Source organism: Mirounga leonina, unplaced genomic scaffold, assembly GCF_011800145.1.
Source record: "Mirounga leonina isolate KUSES-001 unplaced genomic scaffold, KU_Mleo_1.0 Mir_114, whole genome shotgun sequence".
NCBI lineage: Eukaryota > Metazoa > Chordata > Mammalia > Carnivora > Phocidae > Mirounga > Mirounga leonina.
Window position 1 is genome coordinate 26,380,891 of NW_023270265.1, and position 19,424 is coordinate 26,400,314.

The 19,424-nt window shown below is 46.1% G+C and overlaps 1 protein-coding gene across 1 annotated transcript; it reads left to right on the forward strand.

The window, feature by feature from the left end:
* On the forward strand, positions 1-19,361 carry HIF1AN (hypoxia inducible factor 1 subunit alpha inhibitor). The gene is made up of 8 exons (XM_035027359.1): positions 1-196; positions 475-725; positions 3,521-3,669; positions 5,749-5,894; positions 6,698-6,804; positions 7,192-7,255; positions 7,488-7,598; positions 8,429-19,361. Exons 1-8 carry the CDS (start codon positions 20-22, stop codon positions 8,471-8,473), a joined length of 1,050 nt encoding a protein of 349 aa, XP_034883250.1. The 5' UTR covers positions 1-19; the 3' UTR covers positions 8,474-19,361.
* The last annotated feature ends 63 nt before the right edge of the window (positions 19,362-19,424 follow it).

Consider the following 19,424-nt stretch of genomic DNA (forward strand, 5'->3'; position numbering starts at 1 on the left):
GCCGTCTGTAGCGACGGAGATGGCGGCGACAGCGACGGAGGCTGCGGCCTCGGGCTCTGGAGAAACCCGAGAAGAGGCCGAAGCGCCCAGCCTCGCCTGGGATGAGTCCCAACTGCGTAGTTATAGCTTCCCGACCCGGCCCATCCCGCGTCTGAGTCAGAGCGACCCCCGGGCGGAGGAGCTTATCGAGAATGAGGTAGGAGGCGGGGCCCCGTCCGAAGGGGGAGGGGGAAGGGACCAGCTTGAGAGGAGAGGTCAAAGGCGAGTGGTGATACAAGTGGGGAACTGGCAGGGCTGTGGACCAGGGCCTGAGGGAAGATGGAGAGGGAGGCGAGGAGAAATGGAACTTAAGGAGTTCGCGCTTGTTCACAGGAGAAAGTATTCAGAAGTAGGGAAGCTGGACTCATGAGACAAGAATCCACCAGGTCCTTGGGACGACTTTATTTGTTTTTTTCACTTGTTGTTTTCACTTAGGAGCCTGTGGTGCTGACAGACACAAATCTTGTGTATCCTGCCCTGAAATGGGACCTTGAATACCTGCAGGAGAACATTGGCAACGGAGACTTCTCTGTGTACAGTGCCAGCACCCACAAGTTCTTGTACTATGATGAGAAGAAGATGGCTAATTTCCAGAACTTTAAGCCCAGGTCCAACAGGGAGGAGATGAAATTTCATGAGTTTGTTGAGAAACTGCAGGATATACAGCAGCAAGGAGGAGAAGAGAGGTAAGTTCCCAGATCGTGGCTTCCCACTGAATCTAGGGCATTCATTTTCCTTTCTTGTAATTGAGCATATGGAGGAGTTAGACGAGTTCTCTAGCTTGAGAGATGAGAGAATGATTAGACTTGAATTGTGACTCTGTAGTTCTTTGTTGTCTTCACAGAGTGACAGTCACAGTTGCCTAGAAGGGTCAGGTAGGTGAACAAAACGAGAGAAGTTGTTTGGGTAAAAACTACAATGAAGCTGAAAGCATATGCCTTGTTCAAAGTGAGAAGTCATTACTTGACTCTTGTTTCCATTTAGGAATGCAGTCCCAGGGTTGCCAGATACTCTCATTTTCAAGAGAAGCCAGAAATTAGGATTTTTACTTAACATTTTTTTGACTTTTAAATGGAGGCAGCTAATTCAAATTTTTAGAAATGCTGCGGGGTACCAAACAAAACCGACTGTCATTGGATTTAGCCCTGAGATGGCCAGTTTGCACCCTGTGTCCTAAAATGTTAGGCTGGCTTGGGACAATTAAAACTAAAAAGTTTTATAGATTGTTATGATTCTGGGGTGAAGGATGTCAGGGTCCTCTAGATTAGGGGAGATCAGATTCAGTTGATATGGATTTCCACATTGTACTAGAGATAGCAAACACAGGACACACTCAGATGGGACTCTTCCTCTGTGCTTTTATCCTTATATGTGAAGACAGCCTCTTTGGTAGGTCCCGGACAGCATTCAGTTCCACACTGTAACATTGCTTCTGGGGAATTGCTTTCACTGAGTACTTCATGGTGAATGACCATCTCCATCTCACATTTCGTGCCCAACCCTGGGCTTCTCTTTAGTCTCCTACCTCAGTTCTTTCCCTGACTCTTAGCAGCATATGGCTGAATGAATGGATTTGGAATATCTTTTTTGTGTTTGTGTGTCTTCCTGACACGTAGCCGTTATCATACCACTAGAACTTTGACCAGAAAGAGTTTCCAGGGTCTCAACTGTGATTGATCAGTTTTTTATGTCTTACAAAGACTGGTGTAAGTCATCTTCTGCTTAAGTTTCCTCAAATTTAACATAGCATATACATGTGTATGCATACGTCCACACATCCCCAATGTTGAGAGAGAGAAGTCAATTTAAATGGTGCTGATGGAATGTAATTCCACTGCATGAACATCTGCGCTGGAAGGAGCATGAGATAAGACACAGGAGTCCTGGTTCCTCAATCACTTTAAGTTTCTTATCTCCCTTAGGGAGAGCAGTTTGCCTCACTAAGTATAAGCTATGAGTGTAGTCTTTATGAGTGATTCAAGGAAGATTTTTTTCCTATGCACAGGTTTTGCCCTACCAGCTTACTTTACCACCAACCAGTTCCACTTTGGAATTGTACGGGTTGTTATGATTCAAGGAATTCTATGATTTCTCTTTGAGCTCTTTTGACCATTTACTGTTCAGATGTAATAGGAGTTGTTTGGATTCATGTTTGGTGAGTGTTCTGCCTCTTTCAAAGTTACTTGGCAAAATTTTTGTATGAATATTTTATAATTTCTGGGGAGAGTCCAAAGGTTGCATTTGAGTCCTGAGGGTTCCTTGTCCCCCAAAAGGTAGCTAGTGTTTACAACTTAAAAGATTTCTAGTTAATATTGCCTTAAGCATCCTGATTCTAGGCACTGAGATACCTTTGAGCCATTTGAAGTAACATTCTCGGGACTAGAACAGGGCTGCTTTTGTGTTTTGTCTTCATGTTTGCCCCTTTATTAATGTCCCTTATGGGACTTGAGCAAGTGTCTGGGTTTTCACATCCCTTAATTAATTTCCGATCTTCGGTGTATTAGGAGCCCTAGGTCTGCAGAAAGCCTGATGAGGCTTTCAGTTGTAGAAGGCCGCTGCAGCTGAATTAGTTAAGATAAACTAGGTTTCAAGCCAGAGGCAGTGGCTTGAAACAACAAAGGTTTATTTAGGTTTATAACAACAACAGTCATGCTGCGGTGTCTGTCATAGGTCACATGGAGGCTCTACTGTTACATCATCTTTTTCATTTTGGGACCCAGCAGCTACTATCTGAAACCTTGCAGTTGATTAGCAGAGGGAAAGAGATGTGGTGGTAGTGAGTACTGTTTCTTCAAATTACAGTTTAGAAGCAACACAAGTCATTTTTGTGGACATACCTGGTCAAAGCAAGTTAAATAAGCAAGCTTGGCTTCAAGGGGATACAGGAGAATTAACTCTCCCACAGGGAAGAAACTAGATCTTGGTGAACAGTAATATGATCTATCATAACGGCCATCGAGGGCCAAAGAGGATGTCTGAGGCTCTGAGCGTCTCTAGAGAAAAGCTGATTAATCATTTTAGTCTCTGAGTAGGTGTTGAGAAATCTATTAAATTGTATGAAAGTTCTGTGTGTATGTACATATTTATGGAAGCGTTCCTTGGATTCTTAGATTTATGTTGTGACCCAGAAAAGGTCAAGAATCACTTCTTTTAGGGGCGCCTGGCTGGCTCAGTTGGTGAGAGCATGCAACTCTTGATCTCAGGGTTGTGAGTTCAAACCTCACATTGGGTATAGCGTTTACATTAAAAAAAAAAAATTTTTTTTTTTTTCTTTAAAATAGCAAGTTTGGTGTTGAACAGAGCTCGAAGAAGGTACAGGCAAGGATTCAGTTCTGTGAGAATCTGTCTTGGTTAAAATTTGCATGGCTGCAGCTGGTCTCTCTGGGAGGTGCTGTTGTGAATTTGGATTTCCAGATGTGGGGAGGCCATGCCAAGGGACTGTGTATGTGCACTAATGGGATTTTATTCTCGGGGAACATAGGTTGTATCTGCAGCAAACACTCAATGACACCGTGGGCAGAAAGATTGTCATGGACTTCTTGGGTTTTAACTGGAACTGGATTAATAAGCAACAGGGAAAGCGTGGCTGGGGACAGCTGACATCCAACCTGCTGCTCATCGGCATGGAAGGTAAGAAATCTTTCAGAAAGCAGCATAGCTTGGAGTCCTACAAACCTGATTTCCAGGCTTGTCTTCACCACTCATTTGCTTTATGACTTTGAACGAGTCACCTAACTTTTTTAAACCTCAGCCTCCTCTTCTGTGAAAGGAATATGATAATATAAATAGCTATGAAGATTCAATGAGATAATGTACATAAAGTGATTAAGCTAGTTTCATGCACTCTAAAAAGAGAGTTAGTTCTCTTTTCCCTTCCTCAGTTACTGCATGAGCGTGTATACTCAGGTATTAGGGATCTTCCTGAGATACTGTTCTATTTATTGGATCTGTCTGTATTCAGAAGACTTTTATTCCAGTAGAAGAGGAAAGCTTATTTTTTCAGTATAAATTGAACTTTATCTTTTGAATGTTAATATATTTATGGAGTTAAATTCAAAAGGTATAAATAGGTGTGTAATGATAAATCTCTCTTCCAGTCCTATTTCTGAGCTTTCCAATATCCCTCCCTGGAGGCACCACGTGTTTTTAGTTGCTTATGTATCCCGCTAGAGGATTTTATGCATACACAAGCAAATATGTGAATATGTTCGTTCGTTCTTTTTTCATTTGAATGAGAGGAGAGGCCTTTGAATTCCAGTCAAAAGAAGGAGAGCTGCTTACTGGCCAGGATCGTTATCTTTTTTTTTTTTTTTTTTTAAGATTTTATTTATTTATTTGACAGAGAGAGAGACAGCAAGAGAGGGAATACAACCAGGGGGAGTGGGAGAAGCAGGCTTCCTGCTAAGCAGGGAGCCTGATGCAGGGCTCGATCCCAGGACCCTGAGATCATGACCCAAGCCTAAGGCAGTCGCTTAACCGACTGAGCCACCCAGGCACCCCTCATTCTTGTTTTTATTTGTGGCACTAGCTCAAGGCCAGGCCCATAGTAGGTACTTAGTAAATAGTGAATAAATTGGATTAATCAAGGAAGCAGAGTACTGGTCTCTTCTCCTTTTATTGTCCTTTCTTCAGCTTTGGATCCTTTGCTGCAAGTATTAATAAGGATTTCTAGCGATGCAGTTTATGGATTGCACCCCTAACCTGCCCCTTTGAAGCCAGCTCTTGATTAACCTGCCAGGAGCTAGTTTCGACCTACTTAGCTATATGTTCTTCTGTTGCCTTCCTGCCCTTCGGTAGAGTGCACAGAAGCAGATCCCTCAGGTAGAGATGAGAGAGCAAATCTCCTTTGAGGATGCACATGGACTCAGCATTAAAGAAGGCGGCTGTCTTGGCCCACTCAGGCCGACCCAGGGAGTGTTTTCTGAACTCTGTGCCCTACAGAAGGGCCCCTCAGCTCTCGGATTGTGCAAAGGATAAACAACAGATGAGGTCCCAGTTATAAAGAGTAGACGGAGCATACATATACTAGGGCAGAACTAATTCAAGTTGGCATTTTAAATAATTTGCCTTATTCAAATTATAGAACACTTCAGGAATCTGATATGCTCCCCTCATGCCCCCATGAGAATTAACAGCCTCAGTGTTGCTCTAAGAAGTGTCCCATCCCACAGATGTGTTGAAGTGAGAACAGAGGTTGAGAATCTTTGAGCTCCAGAAGAGCTACTCAGAGCAAGTACATACTCGTACAACTTAAAATGACCAATTAACTCCATCAAAGAAGATGATGCATGTGTTGTTGATGCCAGTCATTTCAGTTGTTACTCTTGTTTTGCTACCCTTTCATTTGTGCTATAGTCAAGAAGAGTGCAAGTATGCCCAGTATATTACTTGGCCAGGCTTGTGACTGTTCTCTTGATGTGCTGCCGCTTCCAGTAAGGGCAGAGGCGTCGTTTGTGAAAGTTTGCGTCGCTGTAATTGATGGTGAGCCCTTAGCCAGCGATGGTTTCTGAACAACTTACTGCCCACTGAAAGTGTAACACCTACTTTGCTGAGAGCTGTAATTGCAGTCACCCTGATGCTGCTTGAAACTTTGATTGGGAACCCTTAGCTGAGAGGGCAGGCTGGGTTTCTCTCCAGCACTGGGCCTTGTGTGCCAGCCTATGCAATAGAGCCACTGCTCGGAATAAGAAAATGTCTTTCCTCCTACAGGAAATGTGACACCTGCTCACTATGATGAGCAGCAGAACTTCTTTGCTCAGATAAAAGGCTACAAGCGATGCATTTTATTCCCTCCGGATCAGTTTGAGTGCCTGTACCCATATCCTGTTCATCACCCATGTGACAGACAGAGCCAGGTGAGCTTGTGTGGTCTGAGGAGGGTATAGAACTCCTTTGGGATCCAAGGTTGGCATGTCTTTCCCCTTCCCTGTGGATAAACTCAGGATAATTTCACAGTGTAGCTCACATTCCAGGCCCTTGTGGTGGCCCCCAGATGTTTATAAGGATAAACCGTTCCGTTGAGCTAATTCTGGAGGGCAGACCCCATCACTAATGCTAGTGGACTCTGGTTACTCTGCTTGAATGTGTGTGTCTCCATTGGATTTAATCATTTGTTCTGTTGTCATGGATGCTGCTACTTTCTGATAAGGAGAAGGATGAACAGAATTGTCATATGTCATTTACTGTCTTTCTTGGATCTAAAAGAAGTATGTGGTTGACTTTATGGCCAACCAGAGAGGTCCCCTCCTTTCTTGAGAAAACTGCCTAGCCACTTCATGTATGAGTTTTTGCTGGTAGGAATATGTGTGTGGGAGAGTGTTTCAGAAGATGTGGTTGAAGGATGCATCCTCATTCCTCATATCTGCAGGCCATGAGTAGGTTTTCTGACCTGCAAGCTGTGATGATTGGCTTCTGACCTCGGGAGCACTGAGGCCCAGGATTCTTTATCAATCTTCAAGTATGGCCTGTCTTACACTGTTCTCTGAGAGGGTGTGTGTATGTTTAAGGTGTGTGTGGTATCTTCTGCTGGATATAAATTCTAAACACTTTTTTTTTTCTTAAAGCCATCTTTTTATCACTACCAGACTAGCGCATCACAGTTATTAATAAAGATTTGGTGATTGACTGATTTTTTTTTTCTTTCTCTTGAACCTCTCAGGTGGACTTTGACAATCCTGACTACGAGAGGTTCCCCAATTTCCAGAACGTGGTTGGTTATGAAACAGTGGTTGGCCCTGGTGATGTTCTTTACATCCCAATGTACTGGTGAGGAGGGGGCTAGGACTGGGCTTCTTGGGAGCTGTATCTCTGAGTTGTGGCAGGATTGGTCTTATGTGATCTACAGAAAGGTTGGCATATCCAGATGTGAGCATACTGAACATGGGGGAAATGACAACCCAGTCTCTAGGACAAGATGACAGTTCCTCAGGTCCAAAGAGATCCCAGTGGCTTGAGGCTGGAGAGACTGTTCTTGGCTCTTTTGTATTTGGAGACTGAACTGAACACCACTGCCTCTGGTCCCGGGGTGTGTTTGACAGGATGAGTATAAAGATATATCCTTGTTATTTGCTTTAGCCAGACTTTACCTAGTTTTCCATCCCTCCCTCTAAAAGAATATTGGTGGCAAACAGGAGCATGTTTATTTTCTTGCAGGTGGCATCACATAGAGTCATTACTAAATGGGGGGATTACCATCACTGTGAACTTCTGGTATAAGGTGAATATGGGTATTTTCCCCCTAGATGGGATTGGGGTGAGGTAGGTGTAATAAATGAATTGGGGCAGGGTGGGGAGGTTGGCTCTCTCTGAAAGTGATCCCCAGGTCTTTGGGGAGATGAAGAGGGATGGGATTGAACTGGGTTTCTTAGAAGGGGTGAAGGTGCTAGAATGGTGGGTTACATTGAAGCCTGCTGCTAAAGGCATTTCCTGAGCTGCTGCTTCCTTTGCAGGGGGCCCCCACCCCTAAGAGAATTGAATATCCTCTCAAAGCCCATCAGAAAGTGGCCATAATGAGAAACATTGAGAAGATGCTTGGAGAGGCCTTGGGGAACCCACAAGAGGTATGTGGCTGCCCCAAGGTGGCACTCCTGTGGCCCAATGGGCAGAGTGACAAGGGCAAGTCAGGATTGGTGTCACATTCTCCATAGCTCTGTTTCAGTATCTGGTGTCCTTTCTCTCCATAGAGGTTATGGGTGTGTTCAGAAAATCTTTGTTTTCTGGTGAGAGCTGGGCTTGACTGGTGGATCAATTATAATCTGTTCCATGCTAGTGGTAATGTTCCCCATGGGGCTTGTGTGCCAGCTGGGGTCCCCTGAGGGGATTCTTCTAGAATGGGAAGCGAGCAGTAAAGCATCTCCTCACGCTCTCCCAGCTGTGCCAAGGCTGCTGTAGGTAATGTTGAGACCTGCTTCCCACACAGGTGTGCCAGTGGCCCATTGGGTACCCAGGGGAGGCATTTGTAATGCTCTGGCCTTCTTCCTGTGGATAGCCTCAGCATTCGGAGGACCTGTGGGATTGGGAGGTGGCACCAGCCCCGATTGCATGTGACCGTTTCAGGATACAGAGGCATTTAACCTTCTTAAAGCTCGTTTAAGAAACATGCAGGCATTCTTGGGTTTTGGGGGATTATTGGCTCCTCTGACCTTCTCTCTGTCAGTTTGGTGCTGTTTATAGGGTATTGTGAGAGGGAAGGTAATACAAGATGGACCCAAAGGAGAGGGCCATGTCCTGGAACATTCTCCAGGAAGAGAGTAGGTTAGTGGGTTTACAAGATTGAACGAAAGCCTTATCCCTGCCCTTGGCTGGACATAGAATTCCTCCAGACACACCACGTCTGGCTCCAGGGCCAGGGGACAGGCAGTTCTGACTGGCTCCTCATGTCTCTTCACAGGTGGGGCCCTTGTTGAACACAATGATCAAGGGTCGATACAACTAGCCTGCCAGGAGTCGAGGCCTCCTGCCAGGTGACTGCTAGCCCGTCCACACCGCTTCATTGATGAGGACAGGAGACTCCAAGCGCTAGTATTGCACGCTGCACTTAATGGACTGGACTCTTGCCATGGCCCTGGAGGCAGGTGTTTGGGGCAAGGCAGGGTGGTTGGCGCTCCACTCCCATTTGGAGGGACTTCTTGCCCTTGCCTCTGTGCCCCAGCATCTTCCCTCTCTGCCCCCCCTCCCCCCCAAGGTCCTGCATTCAGTGTGTGGAGTCCCAGCTTCTGGTTGTCATCACGTCTGTGTGTGTCAGTCTGTCACCGTCGGGATGTGTGTGCGTGTGTGTGCATGCACACGCATGTATGTATCTGTTCCTTGCTTTCTCCTCCTGGGTCAGGATGCCACTGCTGGCTCTCCTTCCTGTCTCCTGCAGCCTCAGTGCCTCAGCCTGAGAGGGAGGAGATGGTCTTGGACGCCCACTACCGGGCTGCAGGGCCAGAGCTCTCCTGACCGTCAGGTCAGTCTGCCTCCTTCCAGTTTTCACAGAGTCAGGCTCTAGGCTGGGTGGGAATGGTTACTGGGACTCTTAACAGGGAGAGTGAGAGGGAGGCTTGCCTCTGAGAGCCTAGATAGCCTTCCTGTGAGAGAATTAGACAGATTTCCAACTTGGACCCTTAAGCTCAAGCCATACATAGAAAAGAGCCTCGGGACATTAGAGCCAAGGACTATGCATAAGTTCCAAATTGCAGACACATACAGCTTCTCTCTTTCAGCACCAGCTCTTGCTCCCTGTGCTGAGTGCCAAGGGAGTTCTCCTAGTAGTGGCTTCTCTAGGTTCTAGGGGTGTAAGCCTCTGTGTGGATGTGTGTGTGATACGTGTGTCTGTGCGTGCGCGTGCACGTGCGTGTCCTTGTCCACACTGGCCTGCCTCTCTGCTTACTAAGTTTCTCCACTGCTTAACCTTGTCTAGTGGGACATACAGTGTGAACCCCAGGGAAGTACTGCCTGACCTAGCCTAAAGCTTTTAAACTCAGTTTTAGCCATTGGACATTGGTCAGGTCTCACTACAACCTCCAGGTCCTGTGACCCTCCCAGCCCAGGCCACGTCCTCTACTCCTGCGGAGTTTCCTGGCCAAGTAAATGAAATGGGGTCAAGCTTAGGCAGCTAACTTACCACCTATCATCCACCTCAGGGCAAGGACAAAAATACAGCCTTGCTTCTTAAAGCCAGCGCCTCTGCCAGACCCCCCTATAATGTTCTACAAACACCCTTGAAAGTCAGGGCAACTGATGATAGAGCACGGAAGTGGAATTTCTTTTCCTTTTCATCATTACTTGTGGGAACCCCTCTCAGGGCTGCAGCTTACATACAGCTGGGCACTGCACAACTCAAAGGGCCATCGGTCACATGATTCAGTGGAACTGGGGCCGCTGGAATTGGGCGGTATGGTGGCCCGGTGGCCCTGTGTCTCTTCACCTCCACTCCCATCTCCATGCCCCTTCTCTTTGGAAGGAAAGAGGAGTTGGAAAACTCTGGGTTTTTTTCCTTTTTTTTTTTTTTTTTTTTTTGCCAAAGGTTTACTTTCAGCATCTGAGCTGTGGCTCTAACCCCCAAAGCTCAGTTTACAGTTACAGCGCACTGATGGACTGAGAGGATGTATGTGTATGCATGTGTGCACCTGTGTGTGTATTTTGGGTAGGGGTGTTTATTTTTAGTACCCCATTCTGGGGTTCTCTGATGCAGCGTGGGTGTGCAAACACGGTACCTTCTCAAGTGTAGTTCTTTCAAATATACCCAATGCTGGAAAATGTGATTGCAGTGATCTCCATCCCTCCATCTCTTGGGAAAGAGGAGCGCAGCAAAGAAAACAAGGCAGACAGAGGATAAACTTGACCACAATCAAACTTTGAAAGATAGCGATTATTATTCTCCTTAGCGGGTCTGTTGCGTTCCTAGCTCAGCCCTCAAAGATGTGGGTGATGTGCAGCAGAAAGGCATGTGCCACTCAGCTGATCCTGGCTGGATGCTGTGCTGACAGATCTGACCTAAGGCGACCAAGGGGGAGGGTTCTTTACAGGATTGGTCCTGACCCTTGGGTAATACAATAGGGAACCTGATTATTAGACACTCACTATCTGCCTAGTGCTTTTATCTTTATTCCTCACTATCCTGCAAGGTAGGTATTTTCATTTCACCACTAAAGAAACGGGCTCAGAGAGGTTTCAGTGACTAGTGGCAATCAAGATAAGAACCTAGTGTTAATTTGACTGCAAACTCCGTGCTGCTCCCTTTCCAGCAAACTGTTGATTCTCCTACCTTGCCATCTCCCTTGTACTACAGGCTGTCCTCAGATCTCACCCTACTGGGCAGTGCCCAAGAAGGTGCACAAGATACAGTTCAGGGAAAAAGCTCTTTTGGGCTCCAGCTAAAGACCTCTTGGGAAAACTACCGGGAAGCCCTGTTCTGAGTGAAGAGTGCTGGAAGGAGTTGTGGGGAAAAGGAGTTCTAGATCCGAGTGCATTATTTGTGCTTGAATAGGTATCATAACTTCTCCCAGCTTGCTTCTGCACCTAAAGATTGAAGATCCAGTCTAGATGATAACTAAAAACATTGATTCATGTTCTGCTTCCTCCCTTTCCCCCAAGGAAGAGATCTAGTCTCCTCCCTTCCCTTAGGACTAAGTTAGGGCTGTTTAGGCTCAAATTCTACTTGCGGCTAAGAAACATATCTGCTCTGTTGCTTACTCTTAATGCTAACCAGCAGCGTGGAGGCAGACACATCAAGGGAAGGTGGGGCTTTGGACCTGAATGGAGGTCAGCCACATTACAGGCTCCCATTTTTACATCAGCAGGTACATGGGAAACTACTCTTTTGTGAAGTCAAATATTTGTTGGGGGGTTGGAGTTTGGGGGAGGGAGGAGGGGCTGTTCTGGGCATCAGTTGAGCAGATGCCCAGGATGCCTGGGGGAGACCAGCTTCCCCTACAAATCAGAGCTCTAAATTACAAGGTTTTTACCAACGCGAACAGTTGGGGGAAGTCGTCTACTCTAATTTGCGTAATGGTTTCTGTCACTGATGATTAGACACAGGATGAAGGAAAAGAAATTTGACAATTAGGAATGAGCGATCATTAATCTGAATCTGTTAGGAGACAGAGAGGGGAAGGATCCTTATCAGTGGGCCCGCCCAGTGTGGGGAGACCCTCCCTCTGCCCCCACCAGAGACTCTTGGGCCACATACCCTTCCATTGTTCCCACAAGCGAGCTGAGCTGGTGTTTCTTAACAAAGCTTAGGTAGGCCCAGGCCCCAGCCTGAGGTGGATACAGTAATGGGCGGGTCTTAGGCGTGAGCCATCAAAGAGAGATAGATGGGTGTCAAATGCAAGTGATAGGGCAAAGAATAGCAGTGGAAAAGATTTGCCATGTTTGCTGTTTGTGGAAAAATTCTTTTAATCAACACGCCAGATACCCCACCTGTGACAAGTGTCTGTTACATTCCTACACTGCAGGGTGTGGAGAAGACCTGGTTTTTATCCTCTAGGAGCTTCTACTTAGTTGGAGAGGAAACCACACGAAACAGCCAGAGGTTATGAAGCCATGAATCTTGCACATTTTGAGGACAAGATGAGAGATTGTTGAGAGAGGAGGAAGATCAGTAGAGAGCAAGCTCTGCCCCCAGGCTCCGCTGAGTCCCTGGGCTCCCCAGGGAGGGACTCTTCACTACAGGTCTCCCAGCAATGTTGATTTTTCCCAGTCGGTGCCTCCGCAGTGTAGTAGCTGCTGAAGAGCACTGAAGCCCCACCCAGGCATGTGAACAGGTGATAAGATTACTTCTAGTGGGCTGAGTCCTAAGGTGTGGAAAGTCCCAACTTGGATCTTCGCAGGTCTCCGTGGCACGTCAGTGCGCATTCTTCCTCTGTCTTCACACTTTTAAGGATTATGTTAATTTGCACTAGTTGGTATTTGTTCCTCAGTTTTGTGTCTTGTGTGTGGTGGGTTCTTTAGACACGGACGGTTCTTTGTCTCCTCTCAGAATGTGAACTTCCCACAGACAGGACTCTGTCTCTCCTTTGGTAAACTCCCTGCCTCTGAGGCTTCTGCCCTCCAGATTAGCTGCAGAGTTCAGTAGGGCGACAGGGAATAGCCCTCGGTGACTAGTTTTACCCAAACAGGGTGGATGCCGGGGTGCACCTGGACATGGCCCTTGGGGTTCCAGAGGCCCTGGCCTCTCAGCCCTGTTCTTGTCGTCCTCTGGAACCTTCAGTGCTCGTCCTCCAGTCCCTGCCGACTTCTCTGGTGTCCTCTCAAGCTTCCTGCATTGAAGAGATACTCCAGCTTCTCTTTTCAGGGCTCCCCTAGTTTCTCCCTCTCCCACTCAGCTTTCCTCTGTCCAGTCTCTCCCTCAGCCAAGGGCCTTTTTCCTAAATGGTTGCCCTTTCTTCAGAAGCCCCAGGGCTGCAAGTGTTTGGATAGACTTTCTCTAGGATCTCTCCCCCTGGGTTCAGCCCTGAGCATCTTTGAGTTATCTTCCTTTTTCAACATGTGGTTAGTCCATTCGTTCTGTGTCTGCTCTGCCCTCTTAGTATTCCTTTGTTAATTCTGTGTGGCTTGTTTAGCTTTTCTAACTCTGGTGGCCCTTCTGCAAGTCTTCAGCCATCTCTGTTCAATCCTCATAAGTCTTGGGGTCCTCAGTGGAGCCAGACCGAGTACTTTTGGCACGTTTCTAGGGGACAAGGCCTTAGACCCTGGCATCGTTGAGGCCCAGGGACCAATGGTCCGTGGGGCCTCCAGAGGTGGGTGAGGGGAAGGTACCTAAAGTCTTGGACAGTGGAGAGCCAGTGAGGAGAGATTGACGAGGAGAATCCCGGGAGTGGGGCCAGGCCTGGCAAGCCAGGATAGAAGAAGCAGTTTTGTGTTTCTGTCTAAATGCGTCTGTGTGCCTTATGGTCCAGTAAGCAGTTCAGGGATGGTGGGTATCTTGTGAATATCTCCTAGTTTCTCTCCAGTGTCTTTGGCAATGCTCCGAGTCACCAAGTTTGGCTGACCTCTGCATTCCAGCATTTGCTGGAAGGGAAACAGCATATTGGGTAGTTTTATGTAAGGATCAGAGGTCTTAGATGAGAAAAGCTGTGGAAGCTGGGGTAACAGGCGAGAGGGACTCGTTGGTCAGCTTACCCAGGCTGTCTTCACTCCTCCCAAGTGTTTAAGTACAAAAGCTGATTAAAGAAGTGAAAAAATGCCTTGCCTTCTTCCCCACCTGAAGTCTGGGTTCCAGGTAGTATTTGGGGGAAGAAATATATGTCTTTTAAATTCCATTGAGAAACAATCTAGCATAGTGTTTTAAAGCATGGATTTTGGAGTCAGATGTCTTTGGTTCAGATTTGTAGCTTTGTTACTTACCAGATGGTTTGACCTTGTTGGTTGGCTTCTCCTTTCGGAGCCTCAGTTTCCTCAATTCTAATGATATGTATTGGGTGAGGGGTAGTGTTGAAAATATCTACCTCATGGTTGTTGGATTAACTGAAACAATGTAAAGCTTTAGCACAGTGCCTGGCAAGCACTTAATAAATGGTTGTGGTGGTGGTGGTTACATTTATTATGTAACTTAATCAGAAACTTGATTTCTGTGATTTGTGAGCATATTTCCAGTGATTTCTTTTCTCTCAAGAAAACCATAGGTAAAAACAAGGAAAATGCCCTGGAGACACCCATATTGAGTTGGGGGCAGACAAAAAGGCTTTGGTACCTAAACCTGTCCTAGAGGGAGGGAAATAGGAAATTGATGCCTTCTGCCCAGTCAACCAGACTTTACCACTCTCCATGCCAGCCCAGGGCAAGGGTGAGAAACCATCAGGTATGAGCTTTCCTTACATCATTTGAGGTGTGAGGGCAGCTGAATGGGTTTCCCATTACCCCTGGAGAAGCTATGCCAATTTCACGTCATGAGACACCAAGGCCGTCAAGTTGGGCCCCGTTCGTTCAATTTTATTCCATGACCTTCAACATATTTAAGTTATATGTGTGTTAAGAGGTTCTGGGGCAGAAGGGTATTGAGATACTGAGAAGAGAATCCAGAAAAATATCAGACTGGGATCTTAATAGCTACCATTTGCAGAGTACCCTGGAGCATTTTTTTTCTGGACCCACGTGCTCTCAGTTCGATGGGGACACCAAGCAGGCCGTTAGCATTACGAATCCTCAACGGAGAAGCTGGGTGTTCACGGTAGGCTTCCTCCAGGAAGTAACATAGTCTAAGCTGATAGCTGGTAGATAACCAGGGGCTGGGGAGTAGTGAAGAGCATACATTTCTCCTCTGGCTTCTTTCCCAGTTCCCAAACACTTTGCTCCTCTGTGTTTAAGGGTTCTGTTAATAACTCCTAGGAAGGAACCAGGTGATGGACCCCAAAAGAAGAAAACTCTTTGGTTAGCCATAGAAATCTTTGGAAATCATTTTGGTTGCTGGCCCAGGTTTGTCCTGGAGTGCAGATGGATTGGACTTGCTCCTTTGTAGCCTTTCCACTGTCCTCTGTCTCAGAAGTCTGTCTGCATTCTGGCCTCTGGAGCCACTCCGCCACCCTCGTTGGAAGAGATTCTGGGTACAGTTACTCAGACATCAGCCTGATAAGTATCCTAGCTGCCTGGAATTCTCAACCTCTTCCACACTGAGATCCTTCTGATCTCAGGTCTGCCCCCACCTCCAGCCACTCCCCTCCTCCCCACTATGAGCCGAGCCAAGCCTCTCTGCCGTGCGCCTCTGTAGCCACGCACAATCTCTTGCCCCTGACCTTGGTCCCCAGCCTCATGGGTGAAGAAAACCCCTCTCTAGCTTGTGCCAAGACATTTCTGGACTAGAGGCCATCCTGTAGTCACCTTATATTCACCTCGTTGCTTCTAGATTTCTTTGGCTCTGGGCCTTGGAAGCCTTCTCCTTGGCCGCAGAAAATGTTGCTGTGTTATATTCAGTTTGCTTAAAACCTACTCGGTCATTGAGGTCAATTCTGCCCTTAAGGGAAGCTCTGCTCCTTAACCCAAAATCTGAGCTATATTTGGGTTAGGTTTTTATTATCTTTCCAGTATGTAGCATATAGTGCAACATAGGGTAGTGGTTGAGAATGAGGGTTTTGCATACCTGGCTTTGAATCCTAGATCTGTCATTCTGTATGACTTTGGGCAAATGACAAACTGCTTGTAACTCCTTCATATGTATGGGGATAACATTACCTACCTTGTTAGGGCTCTGTGAAATAAGGTTTGTAAAGAAAGTCTTAGCAGAGTGACAGTTCCATAGCAAGGCCCAGCCCTTCTGTCTTTCAAAGCTTTACCTCTCTTCCCCATCTAGCTTTCCAATTAAGGTCCTGCTTCTAGTCTCAGGGCAAATCTAGTTGTTGACTTGCGAGCACAACAGAGCAGAGGTATGAGCATAAACTTTCCCACTCGTTACCTGTCCCTACCCCTTCTCAGTGACCTGATTCACAAGGACCCTATCACACCACCGTCACTGGGGAATGATCTTCCAAAATCTCTTTCCTGTAATATTAAAAATGCCCAAAACACAATGTCAGTGACAGTAGAAAACATCAGAACTGCTACCAAGAGGGTAGGAGTCACTGAAGATGTGTGCAGGCTGGCAGCAAAACAGGCAGGAACGTGGGAGAGATGGAGGTTGGGGCAGAGGCTGCCATACTAGTCTAGAGGCAGCAGGACCATGGGCTTAAGAAGGTTCCCTCTAAGTTTTCAAATAGCTTTTGACTCTGTTGTTTGAGCAAAATCCTACCCACTTTACTGTCACTGTGGTCATTGTTTTCACAAGGGTTTGTGTGATGTTTTGATAGGAGTAGAGGCATTAGATGTGCCTCCTGGGTTTGAAATCCCTGTTTGCTGCTTCCTGACTATCCTTAGGTGAGTTTAAGAGCTCTTGGTCTTAGCCACTTCACCTGTGGGAAATAGGTGGGAAATAGCACATGGCTTGCATTGTTGTTTTAAGTGTATGTGGAAACATGTTAAAAATACTCAGTTCAGTGTGGGTACGTAGGAGATGGTTTATTGCGAAGACCCAAGCGTCTGTGAACAGTGTTCAGTCAGTGCTTGGGGAGAAGGAAACTGCTGGCAGCAGGGCTTTTTGGATCCTACTTTCTCAGGATACAGTGCTCGAAGCAGAATCTCAGAGGAGATGGCTTGGTAGGGGAGCAAAATGGAAAAGGCCATACATAAGGCTTTGTAAGAGCCTGAATGTCTGTGAAAGGCAGGGCTGGGGACAAAGATGGTTTTGCCAGGATGGGGTCTTGAGGAACAGAAGCAAAGACCCAGGCTCTACTTTACCACCTAATCCCCAGAAGAACAAAGGAAATGGGGCAGGAGAGTGTCTGTGGAGGACACTGGCTGAGAGGAACGAACACAAGGTTCAGGGGCAGTGAATCTACGTGTGAATCTTAGGTGTACTTTTCACAGGCTGCGTGACTTTGGGCATGTTTGTCTCTAAGCTTCAGTCCCCTCATCTTTAAAATTGGCTAATAACTGCTACTACCTCGCTCACAGATGGGACAGTATATGTGAAAATGCTGTCTAAACTGAGCACTATTCTGTTCGTTGTTGGGGTGAGGGTTTAGGAGAGCTTTTCCAGAGTGGATGGGTTACAGAATTGGACAAGTTCCAGGTTAGAGCCCCCCCCCCCCCCCCGGCCAGTGGAAATGGTAAGGCAGAGTTTCCCACCGGGACAATGTTCTTTTATTCTGCCACCATTTGACTAGGAAGGATTTTGATTGAAGAAGGAAAAGCAGTGTGGTGAGAAAGGGCAAGTTTTGGAGTTGCATGGACTAGGTTTGAATCTTGGTTTCACCATTCCCAATATTGAGATGGTCAGATCACTTAGTATCTGAGCTTTGGTTTCTTTAACAGGCCCCTTCGTGTGGTTATTGGGAACAAATGAGACACCTTAAGTGAAACAGCTCACTGCCCAGTGCCTACCTAGTTAAGTGCCCGGGAAATGTTCATTCCCTTTCTTTCATTTCTTTTCCCCTTAGGAAGCATCCAGTTTACCCAGCATAAAAGGTCTTGGTTATTTATGCCTTATGAACAAGTAATATCAGATTTTCGCTTCTTTTCTAGGGTGAGATTGGTTGCCTTGAAGAAGTGTGAGTGGGGGAGAATTGAGGAGAAGGGGGCAGGGCTCCACAATATTGAGGATGGAGTAGGGATACTCTGGTTATCTGGTCAGCATAGGGGTGGGTGAACAAAGGGTGATAGTGAGAGGTGAGAATTTTAAGAAGGGTGCTCAGTGCTAGAGGGAAAGCCAGTTGAGCAAGGGCTTTGGAGTGGAGTATGGAATGAAGGACAGATAGTGAACTAAGGGCGAGAGCACCAGAGTTCTGCCAGGAGAACCTTAGGAATTGTGACTAAAAGTCAAAGTTATGAAGAAGTCTTGCATTTAGCCAGCTGTCATTTTAATACCTGTAAGGGCTGTGATCCTCCTAGAAAGGAAGAAAATAAAAGGAAAGCAGGAATCCTCAAGATGGAAAGACTTTTTTTGTTGTTTTTTAAGTAATCTTTATGCCCAGTGTGGGCTCAGACTCACGACCCAGAGATCAAGAGTTGCATGCTTCACCAACTGAGCCAGCCAGGTGCCCCAAGATGGAAAGACTTTTAAGTGTTTTCAGAGCCAAGGATATGCATCACCCAGTGAGGGTATATGGTAGCCCAGTTCGGGTTCTAAACTTATATGAGAAAATGTAGTTAGGTATTGAAGAGCATCGAACCCAGGGATCTGAGCTGGATAACCACGTTTGTATAAGAAATGGAGGTCCTTTAGGCTTTCAGAGGCTACAAGTAGGACTTTCTGGGTCCCTTAGAATCCAGTCACTGGTCCAGCCAACCTTCAGCCATCTGAGAAGGCAACCTTGAAACTGTACTGTCTGTATCTTTTAATGCTGGAGGTCTTAGAATGAAGAAGGGGTGTGTTTAAGAACATGAGAGCCACGCCATTACTACATTTGCTTTAAGGAACCTGTGCCGTTTGTATCTTCAGTCCTTGACATGTGGAAGAGAGTTTGCCTCTCAGTTTCATAGGTTTACCTTGTAATACCAACTAAAGCGTGTTGAGTAATTTATTTAGACTTGAATTTTACATTGAAATCTTCCTAAGTGTCTATACAGTTTTGGAACATTTTAAATTATTTAAGATTTGCTGTATTTATGAACATAATTTATTGGCGATATAATAGTACTTGGGAAGGTTTACTTCAGTCAGATAAATGAAGTACTTGAAATCAAATACATAACCTTCCATTAAATCAAACTCCTTTGTTTTATAAACAAAATAATGAGGTTTGTAAGCTGAACTTAAAAGCTTAGGCAGAGAATTGGGATTTTGAATATGTAACTTTGAAAACTGAATATAGCTTTTAAAACTAATTTCTGGTTAATCATTTCTGTACACAAAAGTCACCCTTGTGGGTATCAAAAAACTCAGGGAACGTAGTATTACCACAAAGCCAAGTCTTTAGTCTCTCCAAGTATCAGGCAACTGGCAGCAGTTAAGATGGCCAGCATGGGTCAAATCAGAGCTACAGACATGTTTTTGAAAGCTTTTTAAATTCTTTGGCAACATTTAAGATAAACTTTCATCTAAAAAACCAGATTTTGGTTTCTCTGGAAAATCGGATGATCTGACAATAAAATTACATTTTCTACATGACAGCAATTGGCTGGAGCTGAGTAGCTGCCACCCGTTGCGGGGTGGGGGGTGTTCCAGTTTGCTATAGTCACTGCTTCTCATTTCGGTACCTTATTCCTGGTTTCTTTCATTTCTGTGCCCTATCTGGCCCACAGAGAGTTTTGTGTGACCCCTGAACTAGAGGCTCTGAGGTTCCTAACAGCTAATGTATAGCCTGGGGTAAGGGCTTAGGAAAAATGTAGGCTCCACCCTTTTCTCTGTCCTCAGTGTCTGCACTCTGGATCAT